Source organism: Lissotriton vulgaris, chromosome 6 (assembly GCF_964263255.1).
Source record: "Lissotriton vulgaris chromosome 6, aLisVul1.2, whole genome shotgun sequence".
NCBI lineage: Eukaryota > Metazoa > Chordata > Amphibia > Caudata > Salamandridae > Lissotriton > Lissotriton vulgaris.
Window position 1 is genome coordinate 1,077,124,567 of NC_141694.1, and position 25,998 is coordinate 1,077,150,564.

At 43.8% G+C, this 25,998-nt stretch overlaps 1 protein-coding gene across 1 annotated transcript in view; it reads right to left on the minus strand.

The window, feature by feature from the left end:
* The window catches only part of CAPN9 (calpain 9), a 301,607-nt gene that overhangs the window by 78,060 nt on the left and 197,549 nt on the right, over positions 1-25,998 (minus strand). Inside the window, exons 11-12 of the mRNA XM_086927144.1 lie at positions 11,573-11,781; positions 4,148-4,184 (exon numbers count right to left, since the gene is read on the minus strand). Coding sequence (XP_086783270.1) covers positions 4,148-4,184; positions 11,573-11,781 — 246 coding nt within the window. The remainder of the gene's footprint in view (positions 1-4,147; positions 4,185-11,572; positions 11,782-25,998) is intronic.

A 25,998-nucleotide genomic window follows, 5' to 3' on the forward strand; every position in this document is an offset into this window, starting at 1 on the left:
TTCTTAATTTTTAGAAATAACATAAAAGAAAACACAACCTTTTGTCAAGTTATGTCACTCCGAAGCAGCTTCCTCTTTTTATGTGGGAGCCCCTTCTGTGGAAAAATGTCCACCAACAAGACTTTAGAATAGGCAGGTCAGCTACGCCCATCATGAAAGTGGCACATCCTCGGCAACAGCTGCAGTTTGGAAGCCGGTGGCCTAACTTTAAATGAGGTCCTATATCTTTAGTGAAAAATATTTTTTCTTCATTGGTTGAGCCTTCCTTCCCTCAACCAATCTCATTGGTTTTGATGGCTAAGTCACTGGCATGGAAAATGACTTTGTTCCCTAAACACTCACATCATAGAATACTTATTTCCCTTAACATTAGGAACGGATTTTTTTAAAACCTTTTGAAAAATTATCACTTGCATAATGATTTAATCTTGTAATACTTTAATTTTTTCAGACTTTTTTTCACCGAGTGGATGTGCAGCGCATTTACTTGAATCAGTGTTGGAGTGGCGGAGCATGCTGCATCAGGCCCAACAACTAGACCGCTCTGCACTGCATGCTGTCAAAATGCCAAAAAGGAAACCTCCTGATACCCAACTTGGGAAAAACAAATCCCAACCAATTGGTGAAGGCGAAAAAGAAAAAAGTAAGAGTGCTGACTTGGAAGTAGAAAAAGATCAGATCTCCAAATACCATTTGTGCAAACTCATAAACCAATTAAAATTGAGATTTGTGTATTATGTAGAGGCTTACAGCAGATCTGATTTGCCAGTCAGATCCTATATTTCTCTTTCTCACCCTCCTGCTTCTGAAAGAAAGTCCATAAGGCCAGACTTCATCTTGAGGAGGCAGAGACTCCATTTTCTCAATTTTTGCAGAATCATTGACATGTCTGCCTTTCACGCAGATGTCATCTGTCTTTATCTTTTCAAGAACCTGTGCAAGTGTCAAATCTTTTAGACAATGACATGAATAAGACACTTGATGTGCAGACAATGACCTCGCTATTACACCTGTTGCACCATCAATTTAGAACGTGTCTCTTATTATTCTATTTCAAGGTCAGATAATAATAACATCATAAGTAGTGTAATCTGAAATTAGATGTTTTACCTTGTTTATGGGAATGTGTTTATGTGTAGCATCTTGATGCCCACAAGTTAGGTAAGACATTCCCAAGGTTATGTCAGAAATTCGAATCGCTGATAAGATACAGTATAAAAGGCCTGACATGTGACCACTTGGGAGGAGAGGTTCTTCACCCCAGGTTATTTCGCAAGAAACTTCACCCCAGATTATCTCACAAGATACTGCCAGATTGCTTTGATACTGCAGCATCTCATACTATGCTGAAAGCTTATAGTGAGCCAAGTCAGGGAGGAGAGGAGATGATGTAATGAATGTTTTCCTGTAGTGGAAAACTCTCTTATAGACTTCTGATAATTAAAGTGTTTTGCTATAAATGGGTATGCATTGCTGTGATTCTTCCTAAGAAACTCTAGATGCAAGTTATGCTGCTCCATGCTCTCCTAGTGTAGCTCATAGGCAGGTTTTAGGGTATTACTTTGCTAGATAACATCTTAGCGGTGGTAGAAATGTTCATTTTATTCTTGTTATTTGTGCTGTTTTAATAATATTCTGGGTGGTTATTTTACATGTAATAAGCAACATGATGAGACTGTTGAAATAAACACTTTTTAGTTAAAGTGTATTTTTCTAAGTGCAGTTTGTGTGTGAGACATTGTAAAGAATTGAAGTGGGCTTCTAAAACTACCTCAGCATCCCTGAATCCCTGTTTAGGGGCTGTTAATAATACAAAACACTGGTGCCACTTCAACTATGTATTGGGTATGGCCCTGCAGGGCTACAATAACCTTATTTCATAATCAATACTTTCAAGGAACAACGTTGAAAGCCTTTTCTCCTTTAAAGCCAGGAGGCCTGATTCACAAAGGGATGTTTTGCTATAACTGTACTTTTAAGCCCATAAATGGCAGAATGTATGCTAGAATCAGGTAATACCTGTGCCTCTGTATGCTAAAACTGAGTGCAGTTACTCAGGTTTAAATCCATGTACAATGTGGAAGGTAAGTGTGGTTAATCGTGTGTGTTTGTGAACACCTAGAAACTTCTACGTTTGTCTGCATTTACAAACTTCTCTCCAACCATTTCCCACTCAGTAAAGGGTTTGAGATTTGCTCCTGGAAAATGCTAGAGTAAATCAATGTACAGGGAGAGAAGGGGGACGGAACACCACTAAGCCTCATTGGGATTGTAGGGAACAGGGGTTCTAGATGGGATTTCTTTTTAGGTGGGTAAATGAAAAATCCGCAATTACATTTATGCGCTGGCTTCCCTCATTAATGTGTGACTCCCACATTATGGGAATATTAGTTTCAGGAAACGATACGTGACTTCCTGAATAGTACATGTGTAAAGCTGCAAATGATATAGTTTCTCAGGAATATTAGTGGAAATGTGAGTGAATTCTAGAAAAGTGCATTCCATTGTTTCAGATTAGAAATCTCAGCACTGTGGCATCCGATTCACACATAAACATATTATAAAAAAGGTTTAAAAAAGGTTGTTTTTTTAAAGAAAAAAAAACCTGGATAGGATGACCACTTCACAACCAAATGCACCCACTCCGTTGTCTTCTTTGCTTTTGTAAGCACTTTTTAGGTCTGGGTTATTTTTTTTTTCAAACACTTCATACATTGTATACATACATATAGGGGCTTTCGGTCAGCACTAGTCATCCACTTGAAATTCTCATTCAGAGTTTGCTTCCACCCACTACAACATGTAGCATGGGGCAGCCAGCTTTACTGACTTGCTTCACATTGAGAAATAGCACAAAACCTATGCACATTGTTCACACCCACCTAAAATAGTTCCTTTCTCTTCAGTGCAAATCTGGTTAAAAATGTGTTTGATTTTATTCATATACATTGACTTTAAATTGCAGCTATTCATTTTGCTTGCACTTCATTTGCACAGTTAGATGGTGATTTACATTCCATATCCTTTTTAAAGTTGTTTTTATTAAGTGTTTAACTGGCATTGCAACATTGTAGCTGCGTGCAATTACTTTGCTGTGTTGCGTGATGACTTATTCTTGTTTCTTTAACAATTATTTATAATTAAATGCATGCTTGTTATTTTAAAAAAACATAGGAATTAACTCTACCACATCAGTGATTTTATTTTTATTTTACATTTCTAATGGCAAGGGTTTGATGGTCATGTTTAAGTGGCTGCACATTTTCTTTTTCAATTAAAAAGCCTATGTTTGCAATAAACAAGTTTAAAAGATAACCACTGCACCAACTTGTCAGGGCTAGATCTAATGACTTTGCCAATGCTTGTTGTAAAGTGAGATTCTACCTAGTTCACACAGTTTGACCACCCATTTTTGAGATTTACAAAATATAGAGTTGATCGAACGGAACTGAACGGAACTACTGTTGTCCATAATCTACTTACTCTACTCTGTTCTAAAACAAAATGTCAATTCGGTTACCTGCTGGCCACATTCGATATGCATATCTTTGAAGCTTATCTGGATTCTTATACTTGGATGCATCCAATTGGAAATTAACATTTGTTCTCTTAGTATGGACTTTGAATCATAATACCTGTTGCAGCTACTCCAAATGAATGTATCACTCTGAGCTCCCGCATCCAACTATTCCCTTTTTGAGGTGTCCCTATACCTCTTCAGTTTTTGCATGTTTCATCGGTTAAAAAAAACATTTTGCAGACTTAAACTGATTCCCACAGGCTCAGTCCCTCTGTACTGACCTTGGAAGTTGGTCATCCACAGCCACCACTTTTGCTGAAATTCCTTGAAATTAATTCTGCCTCATTTCTTTTCAAAAAATGTGGCCTGCACTCATCTGGCTGCCTCTGCTTGAAGACTGCTGTAGATATGTATTAATTGTATTGATTATAAATGAACAAGTATTAATGACAGGACTCTTCTCGTTCTATCAATGACCGCAACATAATGACCATGCATGAATCACCATGAAACATATATGTGCAGAATTGTCAAATGGATAATATTCTCTTCTGGTAAGGAAGTAATATAGATGGTACATGCCACCATTTCTTCAACCTCGGGAAAAGATGTTAAAAGAAAACTTACGTCTGGGATGTTTATGTTAATGTCTCCTTCGACTTCCCTGTAAAAAAAGTTAAAAACAAAGCAAGATTAAGATTACTGTGCAGTGGTTCAATTCATGGAACATAAATGTACATTGAACACTAGCAAATGATCAGCTTTGAATCCCATATATCATGTATTGCTCATCCAAAACATGTTTGCTGTCACTGGATGCTTTGCTATGTTTGGAATAAAAACGTATCTATTAGTTGGTGAGGCGTAATCATTCAGATTTAAGTTTGTTTTGAGGAATAATCGGAAGAATAGATATTTATTACATTTTCATTTAGAGCGATTCAGATAATTTACTTTATTGAATGATACTGGTCATGCCTCTCTTGTTCAACTAAATTGAACATTGGATATGCGCAGTGCGGTGTATTAGTGAAAGATAGGTGAGCCAATATTTTAGCACAGGTCAAACTTTTCCTCATTATGACTACCTTGTTTTCATCAACTAAACCTGTATAGAATGGTTTCCTTCAGAGGTTATCAGATACACTGTTACAAATACTCTTGTCTTTCGCCCTTACAGAAAAACTATGGGCCAGATGTATAAAGCATTTTTTCCGGTTGCATGCAGCTTGATCCGGAGTTCTGGGCCATTTGTGGACGTAAAAATGTGTTTTCTGATGAAAAAAGTGTGATTCAGTAACTTGTTACCAAATCGTAATTTGCATTTGCGATTTGATTTTTGGAAGAGGCGTGCACACATATTTAATAAGTTCAAAATGTTCTTTCATTTTATAGTTTACAAAAAAGGACCAAGGATCACACAGATAACACCTCAACCTCAGTTTCCTAACACAATTTTCAGAAATTACCCTTCTACAACAAACAGGTTTCCAAATATTTTCTTAATAAAAGGGTCTTAACTTTTGCCCCAACAACAGTATAGAAGAGCAAAACATAAATCTGGAGAAGATTGTAGGTGCAGATTCCACAGATAATTATTCTGCATATTAATTTGTACTACAAATCCGTACATGCAATGTCCTTATTACATATCATATGAGCTGCTTAAGTTAGCTTGACATGAGTGAGCATTTAGGCCAACTGGTGCTTTTTATTTTCACAATTTAGATGTTTGTGTGTCACCGCTTGCCTTTCCCCTCCAATCTGTGTTCCAGGATGATCAAGTCCGTCCTTCACTGCTTTCTAATTATATGAACATTAATCAGTGAAACGGTCTAGTTTGCTCTGTAACATTTATAAAATGTATTGTGTTGTGTTCATGATGTTCTTTGACAGGACGGATTTACAATTGTATACAAATTGGAGGTCACTTTCTTGTGCCGAAAGAAAGTTATAAGTTATATTTATATTCTGAATGTAGAATTGTTTTCTGTGTAAGATATAATACAGAGTATTCATTCGTTTTCGAGCAGGAGTTATTGATACCATGTGATGTTTTCTCCTTCACTATCGTATCTAGTAGTGTACCTTTCTTTGTCGCACATTATCTGTAGTTTCTTAGCCAAACAATCTATATAAACATGTAATTGAGGAAAAGTGCCACAATTCTCCCTTGCTTTCTTTAAAGGCGGACTTTATGTCAAAGCCTTATTTACTCTGTACTGAAAGCAAGTCTGGCATTCTTTCTTGACCCTCTTATAGAACAGACCCCATGCTGGTTTGTTTATTATTCTGAACTTAGAGTATTCTAATGATCTCTCCTGCCTTACTGGGCAATCATGCCAAATGCTCATCGATTCTCATTATCCCTGCACTAGAATATATTTGGTTCTGGCTAAAGACTCAATTAGGGCTCTAATTCCCCAGACAATTATAGTTTGAAATATTTAATTTAATTGAGTAACCAATGGCCTTTTTCTTTCTTAATTGATACTATTTTTTTAAGTAAACCTTAATGGTTTGTACTTTTAAACTTGTCTCAGGGGCTTTCCCTGTGTGGATTTTCCAACATTTCTTCTTATTGCTTGTCCTTTAGGTAAATTCAAAAACGATGTTTAGGACAATAGTCTCATTGAGACTCTTACATAGCCTTGATCCATTAATCGTCCCTTTTGATGTCAAACGTGTTGAGAGGACCATAGGAGAAACAGGCTCGCTTTTGCGTATTTTTGTAGAATGGAAATTGTATTATACCAGTATAGTCGGAGAAACTCTGTAATCTCTGTTCTGGTGAAGTCAGGTATGTTTCCCATTGCCACCAGATTTACCAAAGGCATAGGTAACGCATCCTTGTAAATATAAATGTAAATGTGTTTGTATTTATATAGCGCCTTCTACCCAGAGGTCTCGTAGCGCTGTATTCATACCGCTGTGGAACCCTTCCTGGCTTTCCTGTGAGATGTCCACTCTTGGACACCCCCAAGGTGACGCCAGGCATCCAAGCGCTGCTGGGGCCGTTGTGAAGATTAAGCAAGCTATTGCTCAGAGTCACAGAGTGGGACCCATGATTAGACTAGGCACCGAGGCGAGAATTATCAGGTCCGGGGAGATTGAGTCCAACAGCTGCCGAGGCGGGAATTGAACCCTGGTCCCGGGCCAGACCTCTGCATTAGGGTCTGCCGCTCTAACCATTGAGCCACGCTTCTCATCCTTACCCCCGTCTAATTATTATTTCTTGCCCCAGCAGGGATAGGAAATCCTGTGTAGTGTAGTTCCTATATTCCCAATAGGCTCTGCGCATTGGAATAATATATCCTATAGATTTGACGTAGGACTTAGGTCGACTAGGTCTCTATCGAATATATTAGACTTAATTGTGAGTGCCAGCTAGCTCAGAGGTCACTAGAAACTTTCTCGAATAAACAAGAAGGGATTCGTTTCTGACAACCGCATAAACATGACAACTTTGTTTCCCCGATAATAAAACTGATCTTCAGAGTCGTGGAAACAATAGATAGATATTTCGCTAAGTCAATCGTGCATGCTTCGTTTCATCAGAGGTGCAGAAAAAATAGGGAGAAGGGCGCTTCCAATAAAAGGGTTTATTGAACAGTCTTCTTTCTCAAGCAAGTAAAGTGACCTGCTACAATCGTAATGCTGGTAGCAAAGTATAATGAGTACAGTAGGAAGAGTATTATAAAATAATACTGTAAAAGCATTGTATGGTTTCTAAACCATAGATAAATACATACATAAATAACAAAGACTAAAAAGTACTCAACTGGTGCTTCTAAAATACGCCTACCCCAATGTACCTAACCTAAGTCTAGTACGAGGGAAGAAGTAAGTGAGGTGCAGCATAGGTTTAGTTTTTCTTTGCCAAGAATCTATCCAAGATTTCTCTTAGTGTCTAATCAGCTCCGTACCTTGGTTTTAGAATGAAGGAGGTCTGGTATCTCAATCTCGGACTCGATTTCCCAACACCCCGCGAGGAGAACTCGGAAACACTGGAGCTGGATTCTCGCCAGGAGAAATGCAGCCTCTCTGTCAGTGCGTCAGCTGGAGGGTCGGCTTCCTTTCACACTTGCTGTAGAGAGCTGCATCGGGCAAGTAGATAGTCGAGCTGCTCCGAACCACTGCGTGTTTGCTAGGGCAAGTGTAGGCATATTTATACCTGGAAGGTGCCTAGCTTGACGTAAAGTCAGACATAATAACGTCATCAAAGAACCCCAACGGAATAGTAGTTCTTTGAAAACTCCATGATTTCTAGGACAAATCAATATTCAAGCAAGGGGATGTCCCTGCCTGCTGAAGCTGAGTATTCCAAGAAATCGTTGTGGCTTTTTGGAACAAGTGGAAGTAGCCATGCCTGTATTTGGACTGGATAGGGTTTGTCTAAATATGGGCATGATTTCTATGTCTATATAAGGGCAATGTTATTTATACCTATATAAAGGCATGAATCTGTAAATTACGCTTGGATTCTAAAATGCTACACAACACCTGGAAGAGGAAATCCTAGTGGCAGCCTCCATCCCTGATATCCCTCGTGGTTACCAGTTCAGGGAGCTGAAGAGGATTGTTGAAGATTGTGCAAGTTGAGAAAGGTGCGAAGGCAGCGTGGATGAGGGTAGACAGGGTGCATTACAGAGCAAGAAGCTTTGCAGGGAGGATGTGGGATGCAGGGGCCTTTGACTTTGTGAAGGCGGGTGCGATTCACTTAGGACAGAGGATAGAGATGGAAAAGCAGTGCCACCCCACAATAGCAATGCAAGGGGGGCTGTCACCCGTGGCAGTCGCCGAGAAAATTGGCAGCACCTCCCCGCTCTTACACACGGCTAAAGTGCGGCAAATGCAAGGGCCGCCATGGGCAGCCATAGGTCTACCTACGCTACTGATCCCACATTCCCCCGTGTGATTCATCTCCAGCTCTCACAGCAGTGGTAACATTTAGCAGAATAAAAAATGTATCGTCTCACTCTGTCACCCAATCAACATTCTTCCTAGCTGTGGCAGTCTCTGTGTTTTAGTCAGGACATGCACCCTGCAGGTCTGAGCCAGGCTCGGAATTTACCTGGCCCATGTGGTCTCTGTCAGTCTCAGCAACATGAAAGTTAAACATAACTAGTAAACAGACAGCCACCAGACAGGCTGCACTACAGCAGCACATGTTGATCTAGGCGGCACCTTGCCTTGTTGTTTTCAGACTGCAAGAACTGCCAAGCATGCATAGAGGCATACAGGGGGGGGGGGTGGTGCAGCAGCTGTTTCCCCTTGCCATGCCTGCCGTCAGCCAAGCATGATGCTGCAGCCGAGAATTGGAACATGCGTTTCCCCCGCATAACCCCCTCACAGTAGTGCTCACTGTGTTGGCGGATCATGCTTGTTGCAGGATGTTTTTTTTTCCAGGACTGGCCGCTCGCCGTTTGCGAGTCCTGTCGATGACCACCTCCAAGGCACTTTACCAGAGCTGTCACATTGTTGGCGGCCTGCAAACTGACTCCCAGATGAGCACATAGTCAACTTACTTCTCAGAGCTTCAGTCATGTGTGTTTGCTGTGAGGGTATTGGGAGAGGGGTGTACTACTGCTTAATTTGAGCCAGTGGTTTTCCTGTGCTCAGCACCAGCACTTAATTGTTAACACCAGGACTTATGACAGCCAGCCACATGGTGGTGCTGTTAGTCCAATTTTGTGATGAACGCAACAACAGCTGTGTAATAATTCTATATACATAAAAAATGCCTTATACCTGCCAACCAAAGCTATGAAAATAGCTTGGGTGACAGGTATTGCAAATGTTTTATGTTTGAATTAACATTAGTAGCACAATGGGTGGTGCAAGCAGCTGTGGTTTCTTGACAGGTGCCCTGGCACTTATTTCTTCACAAATTAAGTACTACTGGTGCACTATGTCCATTCCTGGTGTGCACAAATTATACTTAAAAGTGCGACCAGACATGACAAGCCTACCAGTCGCTGCCACTCGACTCTCCCAACGACTGTCACTGGCTCCCCAGTTCAATAGCTAGTTGTAAGAGGGCACTGCAGGCCTCCTGATCCCCGGGACTAGGAAACAGTGAGAAGCAGCATTTACGACAGTGTATAGTCGATATCCTCCTGGTACCTGACCTCAGCATTGGAAAGGCTATCCCCTCCCGAACTTTTAGCAGCCTTGGTATATCTAAAAGGGGTCTTACTACACAAAATTACTTAACTACTTAACTACAAGAGGGAGTAATTACAAGTACAAGAACAACTATCAAAGAAAAGAACTGTGGTTGCAGACATTGCAATCGAAATGCGTGGTATTGTCCGGGTGCAAGCTCCTCACCCAGAAAGACTGACACCACAATGCGCATGTGGTAAGTGGGAGCGGGGGGCTGTGTAGGGCAGAGTGCTAGTGAGGTGCCTTTGGGCAGTGCAGGCTATGAGTTTGTACAAGTGCTTAATTTGTAAAAGCAATAAGTGCCAGGAGTCCTCCGCAACTTGCACCACCCAATGTCCCTGCCATATGTGCCAATGACAGTATCAACACAACTATTAAGCATCCCACTCCTATAAGTGTGACAATTTAGACTATTCCAGGCCCCCAAAGCGATAAGAAAGGCTTGGACGGCAGATATTAGCCTTTTTTAATGTATATTGAATTATTAAACAACTATTGTTGTACTCATTTGTTAATTAGACAACATACATAAAACCGAATACGGTAAAGACCTTCTCAAGGTTTTATGACTACGGAGAAAACCGTGATAAGGAGTGTAGCAATGAACTGCAACATTTGGCTAATAGCCACATTAGTTGTGGCCAGTGATGGGGAGAAGACTGCCTGTCTTATTAGATGATTTGTTGCAGAGGGTGGCTAGGCTCTCACTGTCAGATCATGGCACCAATGACTGTAATGTGAGATCCATCATCCACAGCTGCCTAATTGCTTTGTGGCAATTGTAAAATGTTCCTTGAGTCCTAACTGTTTAACCCTAAATACTTTGCATGCTGGCACTTGTAGTTTTCTCTATAGCTTTTGTGTTATGGACATTCAAATCCCAGCATGCAAAGTACACGGGTTAAAAAATGATGACTTGTGATCATGTCCAGGCACATTCTTTTGCTGGATGAGATAGATAGCTGCTTTGTCGCTGTGCTACTCAAGTTTGAGGAGCTGCAGGGCATGCCTGACTTTGATGACATAGGTAAGGGGTCGGTGCAGGCAAGAGGAAGGGAGTGATCATCTTAGAAAGAGGCAGTAATTAAGTCACCTTACTTTTCAGGTGTTTTGTAGCAGTTTCAGTATCTTTTTTAGAGCTATTCATTGCTCAAGAGAGTGTATTTTCTTAATTCAGTGATATTTTTCTCTTTCAATGCACTTCAGTGCTTAGTTTTACACGCAAGATGTCACTCTAGGTGTCACACATTTGATCGGTGAATGTCTGTCATAAGAACACTGAAACCATGGAAATGTCACACATAGGCAATCTGAAAACGTGTCAGCTACGATACTGAGCAAGATGCCTTTCAGCCTCTGCAAAGAATGTCTCTATAATTAGATTGATAATGTGAGTGTGTGTGTGTGTGGGGTCCCAAGGAGGATCCATGTGATTGGTTCAAGCCCGTTAGTGATACAGACCGATCAGTTGTAAATTGTCATTTTGCACAGAAACTTTGATGCAAACGCAGGGTGAACTGGCCCTACTTCATGCAGCACCAGCCCCTCCTTAATCTATGCAAACGGGGTCTCACGTGGTCAGTACTGAACAAAAACAAAGCCAGATCTGATCAAATAGCATGAGCTCGCTTTACATACATTCCTAGTTCCAAGTGAAACTCGTGCACAAAAGAGACAAGTGTAATGTTGCGGGTAAAATGTGTAATTGCATCAAAATTACAAATGTTATGGAGCATTCACTGTTCTCTTGTTCAAATTTGAACTATGTGGTGTTCCTCGAACAAACCCTTCATGGAAGGGAGTGCAGGAGCATCTTTGCACTGTAGAAATTAGCTTTGCACAAAAATAAAGTTTGTGCCATGACTGTGACTGTTTGACCCTTACTGTATTGTAGCCTTCTTCTCCGCAAATATCCTCAGGCAGAAGTCAGCTTCCTGGTTAGGCTCGAAGGTCGTGGGGACAAGGACATACTCTCCAGGTGGGAGCTTGAAGCGCTGTGAGATCTCCCTGGTGTTGATGTAGGTCTTGCTTCTTGCCTTAGATTGGTTGAATCTAAAAAAGTCTTTGGTCAGTTGATTGTCCTTTTTTGGGCTCTAAAAGGAGAATGAAAGAAATGCACTTCAGGAAATTTTCTTCAGAATTTCAAAAATGGAAATGAATTCAATACCATACATTTACAAACATAGCAAAGATAAATACATGTGTCATCAAGTCAGGGTTTGCTACAGACGAAGGGTGTTTCTTTGAGCCGATTTACAATGCGGTTTCCATGCGTAATTATTTTATACCCTGAATTACAAGTTGGGCAGAGCGGTATCCCTCGGTGGGGTTACTGGCTGCCCCGCCTGATCACAAGAAGCCTTGTGTTCTTGTGCCTGGATATTCTAGGCGCAACAGCATCAGCCCTAATTTAGCAGGCCATAAAATATTGTGCATAGAAGGCAAGGGCTGTGGGCACACATGCCATGAGGCTGCTACCCAAGCCCCCTCCTGCAGCACGGAAGAATGCAATGCTTCCAGTGCAAACCAGTGCTTATATTGAGACAGTGCTTTCCGGTGCTCAGCGTCAACACTTAATTGCCAACACTGGCGCTTATAACAGTCTGCCACATGATGGTGCTGCCTGTCTAATTTACATATGAGCACAACAATAGTTGTTTATTTACTCACTTTATGTTAAAAATGGCTAATATCTGCCGTCCAAGCCTTTCTTATCGCTTTGAGGGCCTGGAATAGTCTAAATTGTCACACTTATAGGATTGTGATGCTTAGTAGTTGTGTTGATACTGTCATTGGCACATATGGCAGGGACAATGGGTGGTGCAAGTTACAGAGGACTCCTGATGAGGCTCCTGGCACTTATTGTTTTTATAAATTAAGCACTTGTGCAAACTCATAGCCTGCACTGCCCCATGGCCCCTCACTAGCACCCTAACACACACAGCCCCCCCCCCACTGCCACTTACCACATGCGCATTGCGGTGTCAGTGTTTCTGGGTGAGGAGCTTGCACCCGGAGAATACCACGCATTTCGATCGCAATGTCTGCAACCATAGTTTTTTTCTTTGATAGTCGTTCGTGTACTTGTAATTACTCCCTCCCGTAGTTAGGTGATTTTGTGTAGTAAGACCCCTTTTAGATACATATTAATTTGATTTCTTTTTGGGTGTACAGCTGTTCTTATAACTAAATACTAAATAAAGAACTCTGGACCCACTGGACCCCGCCCTAAACCTACCAAGGCTGCTAAAAGTTTGGCAGTAACTCATGATAAGCTGCTATTCTTGAGAACACATATTAAAACTGTTGCCTCTAAATAGAAATTCATCAATGCTTTGAAGACACTTCTGACAGCGGTAATTGGATCCCGCCTGAGTTATGCCAATGCCATCTCTATAGGACTCCCAGAGGTGATCTAGCTAAGCTACATTTGGTACAAAACTCGGCAGCCAGGCTAGTTTTAAAGGTATTCAATTCAAACACACCCTGTCCCTGGACGCTAAAAGTATTGGTTTGCAACAATAGAGAGACTATATGTCAATTTCTGCTATTGTACCACCAGACTTTGTAAGTTAAATCTTCAGGTGTGATACCATATTTTGTCCTGTTCTAAAAACTAAAGATATCCCTTGTGAACTTTCAAAGAGACAGTCAACACGAACACGAAATGATGTTCGTGTTCGTGTTGACTGTCTCTTTGAAAGTTCACAAGGGATATCTTTAGATTTTAGAACAGGACACAATATGGTATCACACCTGAAGATTTAACTTACAAAGTCTGGTGGTACAATAGCAGAACTTGACATATAGCCTCTCTATTGTTGCAAGCCAATACTTTTAGCGTCCAGGGACAGAGTGTGTTTGAATTGAATTGTTTATGAGTGGAGGGCAACCCTGGCTTTCCCTTATTCCCTCTTGGCTCCTGTTTGGAATAGTTTTAAAGGTAGCCAGGGAACGATCACCCCCTACTGGAAAAGCGTTATGGGTTGTCAATAAAACAACAAATGCAGTTTATAACCTGCTGTCTGATCATTTAAGCCATTCACGTCCTTGTCCCCAAGTTCGTCTCTAAAAGAAACTCTAGATACCCCCTTGATGCACTCTTCGACCCTCATCTGCACACCTGTTGAAAACAACAAGATTTAAACTACTCAGATACAGTGGTCGTAGATTTTCGTGGCTGGATCTGTCAGACTGGGACTCTCATGCGCCCTAGACCCTGGTTTGGCCTCATTCAAGAAAGCATTGCAGGCCTGGTTGGAGGAACACGGCTTTGCTTAACACCTGGCTGACCTGATTGATTAGGGTGGACCTGCAAGTCTGGACTGGGCACCTCGTCAAACCACGATACTCCAGCGCCATGAAAACGTTGGGTGCACATGCGCTTTATAAAAACTACTGACATTAACCCTATTACTGGATCTTTTCTGAGCGCCTATAAAGCTGTTAAAAACACATTGTACAAATTAAAAAAGTACACATGCAAAGGTTACAGTTAATTAAAAAAAATGCATGCAGGTAAATGAGATCTACATACACAGAATACAAGCAAATTTCCGGGCACCTCATTTCCAAGTGGGTTTCCAACATAGACGTCTACAATGAGTGGCACATGAGTTGCAAGCGGCATTAAATGTAAGCTTGGGTCCCATCCACAAGTAGTATTTATTTCCCGCACAGTCCTTTGATATGCAGGCCCACATGCGCTTCCCATACTTGGGAGACCCCCTAACTGAGCTCCAATTGATCTGGCATAAGTAGTGAAAAAAGTGTGGGATGGAGCAAAATCTAGTCCCGATTTCTCAGGATGCATGTGGGAAGGGATGTCTTACATGCAACCTATGTAGCCATTTTTTTCACCGTGAATAAAAGACTGAAAATCCACAATTTTGTTAATCTTGCACATGAAGGCGGGAAAAATAGACATACATTACCATTGTTCAAGAATTACAAGAATCTATGTCCAGTATTTGTAAAGCGCAAACAATTACCCAAAGGTATCAAGGTGCTGGCGGCCGTCGGGAAGATTAAGCGAGCTATTGCCCAGAGTCACACAGTGCTGGGCTGTTCTCATCATACAATTAGCAGCGACATGCAGTGCCTTTTTCGACTTCCTCCTCTTTTTAGTTGTAATAACAGGGGCTCCCCCACCCTCCATTGCCTTCCTCATTCCCGTTATTCTCTTCGGGGTTTTCTTACTAAATAAAATATATCAGACAAACCAGAGAAATACCGACTCGTCAGTGAAACCAGGGGGTAGTAAACCTATCTAGATAGACAGTACCTTTTTATATAGATAGTCAGTGTTCTCTCGCGTTGGAGGGGTGGCCCAGCCCAGCCTCATCCTGCCCCGGACGACCACAGGCGGCCCGCCCTTTGCCCGGTCTTAGCCCGGGCCCATCCCGCGGGGCGGGAGGCAGCAGCGGTGCGTCCATTGGGGCGTAGGGGCGTAGCCCCACCAGCCCATGGACCCGCCGCGGCTGCAAGTATATTAATAATTGTCAAAACAGAACTGAACTCAGTCGTGTATTTTTTAAATTAATTTACAGCGATTATCCGGCCCGGGCAGCACCCGACTGAAACGGGATGCGCAGGGGGCTGGGCCGGGCGGCGGGGCTGGTCTGTGAGTGACAGTCCAGACCAGGTCTACGTCAGAGTCAGGGCTTGCAGGCATACCTAATGCGCATATGCTGCGGTGGGGCTGAAACTTGCCCGCGCATGCGCAATGATAGTTCCCCCATGATATTAGTGACAGGGGGGTGCTGGTTAAACCAGGCAGGAGCCCCGGCGTTTACGCTGGCGACAGGGCGAGCAGCTAGTATGCCCCCCGAGCCAATCCTGGCGCTGCATGCATCGCCAGGATTGGCCGGTCACCGTGCAGCAGGGCAGGGCAATCCATTATTGGATGCCGCGCTGCTGACATAGGATCCGGTTCTGGGCCCTCCTCGTGGTGTGTGGAGTCAGTGGTCATGTGAGCCTCTCTGTACGAGCAGTCGTCCCTGGCCTGGAGGGGCTGCGAGAGGAGCAGCAGCAGCCGCTGGCAGACGTCGTGGGAAAAGTTTCCAAGATGCCGATTCCTGATTGCCGAAGAAAGACGGTGAGTGCCCTCGGCCTGATATGCATTACTCGAAATCAAAATATTGCCCACAGCCCTGCTCGCTGCCAGCACACACGGTCATGATACCGCCCTAGTACACGAAAGTGTGGAAGAAAAGGTTATGCTCTTCTTGGGGTATGTGTGAAGGGGAAGCAGGAACCTGCAACTACTGAAAGGAGAATAATTGCCAACAACGAAAAATTAACCCTTATGTACTAAAAACGTTGCACATCCCTATACATAGTCGCCCCGTAGCTCCATACATTTTCCTCAAGAACCTAACACAAGTGTGCGACAATTGACTAGGCCACACACCAATCGAGCCTTTTTAGCATGAATTGCACCACATAATTGATTTTGAATTATTAATTACTTGCTCTTCAGTAATGATTTTGCATAATTCCCTCTTTGCTACAGTACGGTTTCCTCAAGGTTTACAAAAAAACAGGTGGCATTATTGGTACTTTAAAGGACAAAATACATTTTAAGCAGTTCTTTGCTCAGCTGTGGTACAGTTTAATTAACTTTCAGCTTCTTTGTGTGTGTTTTTTTCTTTCTCTGCTGCTTGTTCTGCATTGCAATTTATTGTATGGAAAGCTGGGCCGCCTCGGTCACGTTATTTAGTGAGGGACGGGCGTTTGTGGGAGCGGCGGCTACAGTTTAATCTCTGCTCGGGAAGCATTTCTTGACATAAATCTATTTTCAATATAACATCGAGCATGCATGCAGAGGCATTAATGGACATCTAAATACTCCAAGCAGACCTTGGATCCTTGGCAGGGAGGTGGTGCATGAACCCTGTAAATCCATGCGCAGAGGCTGGCATTCAAAGCGTACTGTAATGTGGTGCAAAGGGCACAGAAGTTTAGGCATCACTTCTGTATTCCTAGTGGATACATATGACTCTATTCCAGGGCCCAGGCTGCTGTTTTATGTGATAGTACCACTCCCAATGAATACCAATACTGCATGTTGTGGTACTTACCAAGTGCATCTATGATTGCCCGTTCCAAGTTCTGCATGGGAATTTAAGTTATCATTATAATACAGCTTTCATTTCTATGTTCTGATAAGCAGAATACTCTAGGCCTGGTTCACAAAGGAAAACTTTTTTGTTAGGTTTACGACTGCTTGCTATTCACAAAGGGATTTACGTGTAGTATCTTTGCAAGTGCGGAGTCTGTTAGCCCAAAACCGGTATCAGGATGCTTATTACCGGTTCAGGGAAGACCTGGCTTGGCAGTTCTGGCTGGACTGTTCTCATGAGGCTCAGGGTCAAGACTGATTTGCATATAGCTGGATCTGAATTGAGGTGGCGAAGTGAGCTAAAGAATGATGATGGATTCAACCCAGATCTGTGAATGGGGGTGAGTGTCTGAAAAGTTCCAGCGCTCCGTCCATCATCTCCTTGTGTTTACCTTTGTGAGTTAGGCACACAATGTGGAGGTGTTTCCCCACAAATGCTTTGGTGACAAAACCACAGTGTCCAATAATTTTCTCACATCATGGGATCTCAGTTTACAGGCAAACTCTTTGGGATGTACACATGGGTGTAGTCTAGATCAGTACTAGTGGTTCTTTGTGGATTTTATGAGGTTTCTCTATCTGAACATCAAGCATGAAGTGTGGAATGGGTAAGCGATGTGGCAAAATAAATCTAATTTTCTCTTCAAGAAAGACAACTTTCCACCCAGCAAGCCACTAAGACATACCTATCCAGTGACACCTTGTCATGAAGGACATATTGGCCTGAATGGGTCAACCAACAGGACCTTGCATGTTAGGTCTGGTTTGGCAGCTCAGCTGCCTGCCAGGCGTATTGTTACGTAGTCTTTAAACCACACTCACTTTGACTTCCCTCACATCTCCAGCCCATTGGCTATTTGATGTATTATTCCGCCTTCATGAAAGAACTTCCATTGGATCGCATGAAGGACTATTTTGCATCTTAGAAGTACATTTGAACATTGCTCTCCTTGTCACGTTCTTCAGCTCCTACATGCATTCCATACAGAAATCAGTCTTTTTGTATTGCTTTAATCTCAGCATTTCAAAGCCAATAGGGCAGGATTGAATATTAGAAACAGCATTTGTGCTTGTACATAGCGTTTTTAATTTTTTTTTTAGAACTACTACTTAGTATTTTCATAAACAAATCAAGGTACATTGTGCATACGACTTTCTAGGGTTATTGCCTCTCATAAAATATACAACAGATCTGAAAAAATTAAAACAGTGCAGTCCCCCTTGTTTGGGGTGGGCGCAGGCATGGTAAGAGTCTGACTTTAATGCCTAGTTCCCAATATCAATATATCAGGCATATCATCCAGGACAGTATCCTGGTGCCTCAGGAAGAAAGGTGCGGACCTCACTTAGGGTTATTGGAAAATACACGTTTTAAGTTTATTTCACAATTCTAGGACTGAGCTGGTGGCGCTGATATGCACAGAGAGATCATTGCAGACTTTAGGAGCCAGACATGAGAATGCACCCTTGTTGGCACTAGCTCTTTGGATGCTGATGAACCAGAGGTAGGCTGAGTGGAGGTTTCTGTTTGGAGTATGGACGCTGATGAGGATGTGCAGATATGAAGGGCCTTGATTGTGCAGGGCTTTGTAAGAGTGTGTGGGGAGCTTGAAGAGTGTGCGCGTGTGAGCTGGGGGGACAGTAGAGGACTTTGCAATGCATTGAAATGTGAGGGCAGGTGAGAGTTTGAGTGCGAGTATGACTGCTCTGTTGGATGACCTGGAGCCTCTTGGTGAGCTCCAAGGTGATGTTGACATAGAGTAAATTTTCGTACAGTAGAATGTTGACAACCAGGATCTGTGTGACGGTGGATGTTGAGCGGGAGCCATCTGAAGATTTTGCTCAAGAACATGAGGGTGTGGAAGCAGCAGGAGCGACCAACCAGGCTCCTGACTTGGTTCCACTGCCTCCATGTTAATCCAAGTGTTGGTGGCCATCAGACTGCAGATGAGAGGGCGGTGTCTTTTCGAAAGAGTGCCACCCTTGTCTGAGTGGAGTTTTAGGCACTTGGGCTTCATCCAGATGGCAACTTTGGACATGCAGGTGGTGACTTTCGTCTGGGAGTTAGAGATGTTGAAGGAGAAGGATGACTGAGTGATTAAAGGGCCTGAGCAGTACAGATATGGACACGGAGGCGGAAAGGAGGGAGGATCATGCCAGCGTGCCAGGTTTATAAATGGTTGCGTTATGGATGAGTGCATAAATAAACACTCTGTTATAATATGGTGGACACAGCGTGTTTACAGACACCCTGCACAAGTCTATAAATTATTCCATTATGGATTAGCCTGCACAGGACTCGTAGGGGCACATGGAAGGAAGGGGGGGAAGGATCATGTCACTCTGAGAACTTTATCAAAGGTTAAATGAGTGAGTGAATAAAGGTCCTGTGCAGGACAAGTACACACACGGGTGGTTACAGTCACCCTGCACAGGTATATCACTGGTTGAATTATGGATCAGTGAGCGAATAAAAGCACTTCTGCAGGACAGGAATGGGCGCATGGAGGTAACGGGGAAGAATTATGTGACCCTGCTCGAGTCTATCAGTGATTTATTGTCTCTGACAGTATAAGATAGGTTGCATTGTCAGAAAGTTTGAAGTGATGCCATCAATTACAGCCAAAACCGGCGTAAACGCAATTTGACCAGTTGAGCACATTTACATTTGTTTTAGGCAACCAGACTTGTTTAGCTGTCTGCCCCTCCCTCGGGCTAGTTGCAAGACTAAAATATACCCAAATTGCCACGCATAGTGATTGTGTCTGCCCAGTCTCTGTGAATTGTACACCTTCTTAGGTATTTTGTGAAAGTGTTTTATTTTTTTCATAGCGCATGCTACCTATATTGAATCTTTTTGAAGCTGCCTACATATTTCAATACAACTCGAACATAGCAGTAGTAGATAGTGAAACCTTTTCTTTTGGACCTGCGACATTAGGTGGTTACTGGGCACTATATGTGGTGGGCACTGCTAAGGACGGCAGGTCGGCACTGTTCAGGACGGCATTTGTTTTAGCACTTTCTGAAAGTTGATAATCTAAATCATTGCGACTGACATGCCTTTATTTAATTGCCTCAAGCTGTGCATGGTGCGATTGTGAGCCACACTGTTAAAACATGGTATTTCAAGCTGGTATTTATTTAAAGTCTTATAGTCTGAATTCAGCACCTGAGCATAATAGGACGGAATGTATGAAGCTCTGTGGTTATACTGAATAAGCAGCTACCTATGTTATGCCATCTATTAATGTAATAACTGCACTTTCACAATTGCTTTATTAACCTTCCTGCTTTCTCAAATTTGCTTGAAAATGCACGATTTGTCTTCGTTTTTTTCAAAATTTTCTTGGGGGGGGTTATCCCCCCAATCCCCCCTTTTGGGGTTCGGGCACGCTCGCTGTGCTCGCTCGCTACGGTGCTGTATGCAAATCACTTTGCGCCCCACCAATTTAAAATGTCACCCACCGCCCCTGGTGGGAGGTACTCCCGATTCTTAAGGCGCCTCCGGGCGCGTTGTTGCCGTCACTCCTGCTGCGGGGCTGCTGGGAGTTGTGGTCTTTGTCCTGCGGCTGTTTCCCTCACGGCGCAGTGCAGGCGTGACAAACGCTGTTGCCCTCACAGCAGGGAATGGAGTACTGGTAGGTGGCGGGTAGGTGCGCCATTGCCCTCACAGAGATGTACAAGTTTGCTGTTTGGCCCCCAGAACACGTCCGCTGTTCCTGATTCTTAAGGCGCCTCCGGGTGCGTTGTTGCCATCACTCCTGCTGCGGGGCTGCTGGGAGTTGTGGTCTTTGTCCTGCGGCCGTTTTCCTCATGGCGCGGTGCAGGTGTGACAAACGCCGTTGCCCTCACGGTAGGGAATGGAGGACTGGTAGGTGGCGGGTAGGTGCGCCGTTGCCCTCACGGTGATGTACAAGTTTGCTGTTTGGCCCCAAGAACACGTCCGGCACTCCCAATTCTTAAGGCGCCTCCGGGCGCGTTGTTGCCGTCACTCCTGCTGCGGGGCTGCTGGGAGTTGTGGTCTTTGTCCTGCGGCCGTTTCCCTCACGGCGCGGTGCAGGTGTGACAAACGCCGTTGCCCTCACGGCAGGGAATGGAGTACTGGTAGGTGGCGGGTAGGTGCGCCATTGCCTTCATGGCGATGTACAAGTTTGCTGTTTGGCCCCCAGAACACGTCCGGCGCTCCCGATTCTTAAGGTGCCTCCAGGCGCGTTGTTGCCGTCACTCCTGCTGCGGGGCTGCTGGGAGTTGTGGTCTTTGTCCTGCGGCCGTTTCCCTCACGACACGGGAGGGAATGGAGTACTGGTAGGTGGCGGGTAGGTGCGCCGTTGCCCTCGCGGCGATGTACAAGTTTGCTGTTTGGCCCCCAGAACACGTCCGGCGTTCCCGATTCTTAAGGCGCCTCTGGGCGAGTTGTGGTCTTTGTCCTGCGGCCATTTCCCTCACGGCGCGGTGCAGGTGTGACAAACGCCGTTGCCCTCACAGCAGGGAATGGAGTACTGGAGTACAAATCGAATAAAAGCTTTGAAATTGAATTGAGTACTGGTAGGTGACGGGTAGGTGCGCCGTTGCCCTCACGGCGATGTACAAGTTTGCTGTTCTGCCGCCTGTGCCAGGGATCAAACCCTGAGCCCCTGGGTTCTGGAGTCAGTCACCCTGGTGCTGCGCCACACCTTTGTTCATGAAGTACAAGACTCTATGGTTGGAGTTTACAACATGTATACTTACCTACGACTTATTACTGTGAATCGTTATACAATACAAGACTTGTCTCTAATCTACCTCATGTAATGTTAAGCGCTCTGATACCCAAGGGTCATGTTTGCACTATAGAAAACTCTTTAAATAAAATAATAAAATGCACACTTTGTGAATGAGTTGCAAAGGAATGAATATATGTTGATACTGAAAGAGTCGTAAGCTTCCTCCTATCATTTCTGGAGATTTTTACTGTTCAGATATATTCAACGGCTGCACCCGCATTCCCTGCAAAATACGTTTATATCAAAGAGACAAAGTGTGAACTCGCTTATGTTTTATCAAAATCTCCATCATTAGGTACTAAAGCGCTCTTTCTTTGTCACCAGTGGCATGCTTAGCCACTCCTTCATCACTGAAATACCCGGTGCTGCAGTCTTGCTCTATAGAGGCAATGGTTCGCGGATGCCATTGCTGGATTCAGCTCCTGTACTGATAGTTCGTGTTTTGACTACCACGCCAGAGCTCTGATCAGCAGCCTTGATCAGTCGTCCATACTAAATGCTCATGTTTCGTCTAGACAGAGTATCAGCTATCTTAAATGGGCTTCTTCTGCAAAAAACTGACTTTATTGCCTGTATTAGCTTGTCTCCTGATGCCCAGATCCTCTGTTTGCCTAACAGTATGATGACATCTTTTCCAGGTCTAGCAGTATCTGGGCTTTGTTCTTAGATGTCACGAAGGAGACCACATTCAAAGCATCATCGTAAGATGCCAATTGAGGTTGTCTGCAAACTTCAGGGAACAGCACTTTGAAATTAGTGGTCACGCTTACATTTTTCCGAGGCCCAGTGCAACCAAAGATCTGGGGGCACATATTCGTCAAAATAGAACCCACTGAGAACAGTGGTCCTTGACCCAAGATTAGAGTGACACTGCATCACCTAACCTTGAAAGCTCAGGTACCACAGGATGGAGAATGATGGCTCTAAATGTTCCCACATTCAGCACAACTAGGCTAGCATCGTAAAAGTTTCCACAGGGTTACCAATTGCAGGAACCTCGTTGGCATGTATTTATACATTTTTTGATTCAAATACCAAGGAGCAGTTTTGTTTGGGTTCATTTTGCAACTTGATGATCAGGCGCACTGCTGCATTTTCTATCTGCAGATTTTTTGGCACTCCAGAATACAGGACATTGCCATGTTGGATGCAAGGTTGAAATCCTAGTGTTATCCTCATGTCAGAAATTACAGGTACTCCAGGAACTCAAAGGGAGTCCAAATGGCCTTTATAAGCCCGAATCCTGTTCATCACTTTGTCATTGGCCCAAGAACACACTACAATGTTATTATAGAAGTACAGGGAAGACATCATCATAAATAAAGAAGGAGTGAGGGCTCACCTGGCAGAAGTACTTTCCATGGATCTCCTCTACAGTGCTTAGTGGATAAGGTTGACTAGGTAATCGTCACTCTTGGGTATGCTCCTGGATAGACCTTGCCTTCTATACAAGTTCCTACCAGATGGTGCCATCTCACGTTTCTCAGGGAAGCTCTTCTTCTCTGGATAGATCAGAACTTGTTATGTTATACTTTTTTGTAGAGCGCATGTACACCAGATTGGTTTCATGGCGCTACTCTAAGGGTGCTGGTCTGGGATGTTACTCGTATGCCTGTATAAATAGCCGTGTTTTTAGGAGTCTACAAAAACTCATGAGGTCTGTGCAGGATCTGATTTCTAGAGGCAGAGAGTGCCAGTATCTGGGGCCTAGTATGGGGAACCTTGTTCCACCAAAGTGTTTCAGTTTGAAGGAAGGTATAGTCAGAAAGTGCAAATGGGCATCTTCATCTTCCAAGCGTGGTACAGAGCATGGTACAGAGCTGTAGGTGTTGTTCATGGGTTCTGTGCTTAGCTCTCTCTAGGTTAGAGAGCGAAAACGGTATGTCTGAGGAGGTAGCCCCAAACTTGTCTGGAGGTCTTAAAGCCTTCCCGCTATTAGATCTGGCTACTGTGGAAAGTCTCCTCAGCAACCTGAAATCGGGCTTCCCTCTGAATGCTGCACCTCCGTCGGTTCTCAAACAGGTATCGGGGACAGTCTGCCCGGCGCTATTGCAGGTCATTAACGCATCTCTGACCTCAGGAGTAGTGCCCCCCAACTGGAAGATGGCAAAGGTCAGGGCCCTGCTAAAAAAACCTAGTCTGGACCCTGAAGACCTGGCTAATTACAGGCCCATCTCGTTGCTACCAGGTATCAGCAAAATAGCTGAAAAACACATGAATCAGGTCCTGTCTTCTTTTGTTGAGACCGCGGGCTCACTACATCCTACCCAGACTGGGTTTAGAGCCAAGCAAGGAACAGAGACGGCTTTGGTGGCGGTGGTGGAGGCAGCCAGGGGCATTGTGGATGCGGGAGGCTGCGCTGCGGTGGTCCTGTTGGACCTCAGCATATCCTTCGACACTGTGAATCACTCCCTCTTGCTGCACCGGCTACGTCTTGCAGGGGGTCCGGATTGGCCCTTAAACGGCTCCATTCCTTTCTATCGGACAGATGCTTCTCCGTTTTTGAGGAAGAGGTATCATCAAGCCAGCTGCAATTGAATCACAGTGTTCCCCAGGGATCATCGCTCAGCCCTACCTTGTTTAACATTTATATGAGACGTTTGGCTGAGGTGGTGCTTCTTTGGGGAATCCAACTTGTCACCTACGCCGATGACACGCAGCTGGTCGTTTCTCTGGTGAGGGACGATGCTTTAGATCAGGGGATCAATAATCTGACCCCGTGTCTCACCAAAGTCCTGGAATGGATGACCTCTTCTTTTTAAAGTTAAATGGGGCCAAAACGGACATCATGCTTTTGGGCTACAAAGCCCCAATTAACTTGGACCCCTGGTGGCCAAATTGCCTGGGACCCCCTCCGGTGCCTAAGACCCAAATAAAAAGCTTGGGGGTTTGGCTGGACTCCTCTTTAGGATTCCAATACCAGGTCAAGAAGGTGGCCGCGACTTGTTACGGATTGTTGAGAGTCCTCAAGAAAGTCTTAGATCTTCTTCCATTTGAAGCTAGACGCATGCTGGTCCAGTCGTTGATTCTTTCGTGGCTGGACTATGCAAATGCTGTCTATATGGGGGCCCAAGTAGGTACCATTAAAACTCTGCAATCTGTGCAGAATTGTGCAGCTTGTCTGCTCATGAAAGCCCCTAAACGATGTTTGGCTAAGGCCTCACTTCGGTCGCTTCATTGGCTACCAATTCAGGAGAGGATTATGTTTAAAACCTTGTGTTTGGCGCATCGTCAAAAAACGTTACCATGTGGGGCCAAAACAATATAACACCCGTTCATCAAAGTCCTCTGCCTTCACTGCAACTGCTGCTGACCTGGTGAGCTACTGGCCCACCCAGCCAACTGTAAAAGATCACCTTTGTCTTTTACATTGGCCTGCGACCTCCTTTGGTGAAAGAACTGTGGCTGCTTTGACAGAGCAAGATATTTTATGACAATTGTTCACTCATCTGGCATCGATGGAGTTAGGGCCGCCGAAGAAGGTACCTCAAACTGTCTGCTATGCTTGGGGTGGATGGTTTGAGGATTTCTATTTCTATTTGGGACCACCAGGAAAACCAAACAGTACACCTAACTCACAAAGAAGGACTGGCAGCAGGGAAACCTTGGTGGTCCCGGACAGAAAAAGAAAAGATGCTCCTTGCCTTGGGAGAAAACTCTCATGATGTCCGGTAATGACCTTTGTCACCTTGATGGACAGTGGGCTGCCTGTCGTACAATAAATGAGGCCCATATTCTCTCCCACCAACGGATACAGTGCAATTGTTTTGCTATTTTCATACTCTTGTAAATCTCAAAAGTTGTTCTACAGGGTCAACATAATGTGCTGTGTATTCTGCTAGAGAACATGTTTTGACCCACTCATAAAGCAGGGCTGGCAACAGACAGAATACCACTTCAGTAGGTTTACTTTCATGTTTGGATTAGAGTCTGACTTTTTGAGAATTTACATAGAATAGTTACGGTGCTCTAAGAACTCTATAGCAGTTGTAGACTACCAGGAGTACTGCTAGCGGGTAAAATTTACTCCTTCAGATTTTCCCCTGGGTGGACAGGGCAGATGTTGTTTTCAAAGTGTTCCACTTTGGTGGGAAACTATCTGCAAAATGTTTTAAATACCCACAAACATGAAGGTTTGGGCTTGTTCAATGCATTTCTCATGGTCACCCCACCTTTGAGGTCCTCGTTCCCAGCACTACCATACATTTATGGTGGTGAATATATGGCAGATGTTCCACCGTAATAAGAGCAGTTTGGGCTTAGAAAATGTCACTACTCCTAATTCCCACATGTAGCTGGGCAAAACATTTGCAAATCTGGCCCACTGTGCTTTAATTTTACATGTTCGAAGGAGGTCTGGTGGGTTACAAACTGGTTGGGGAAGTCTATCTTTTGCTATTTACTTATTAAATCTTAGAAAT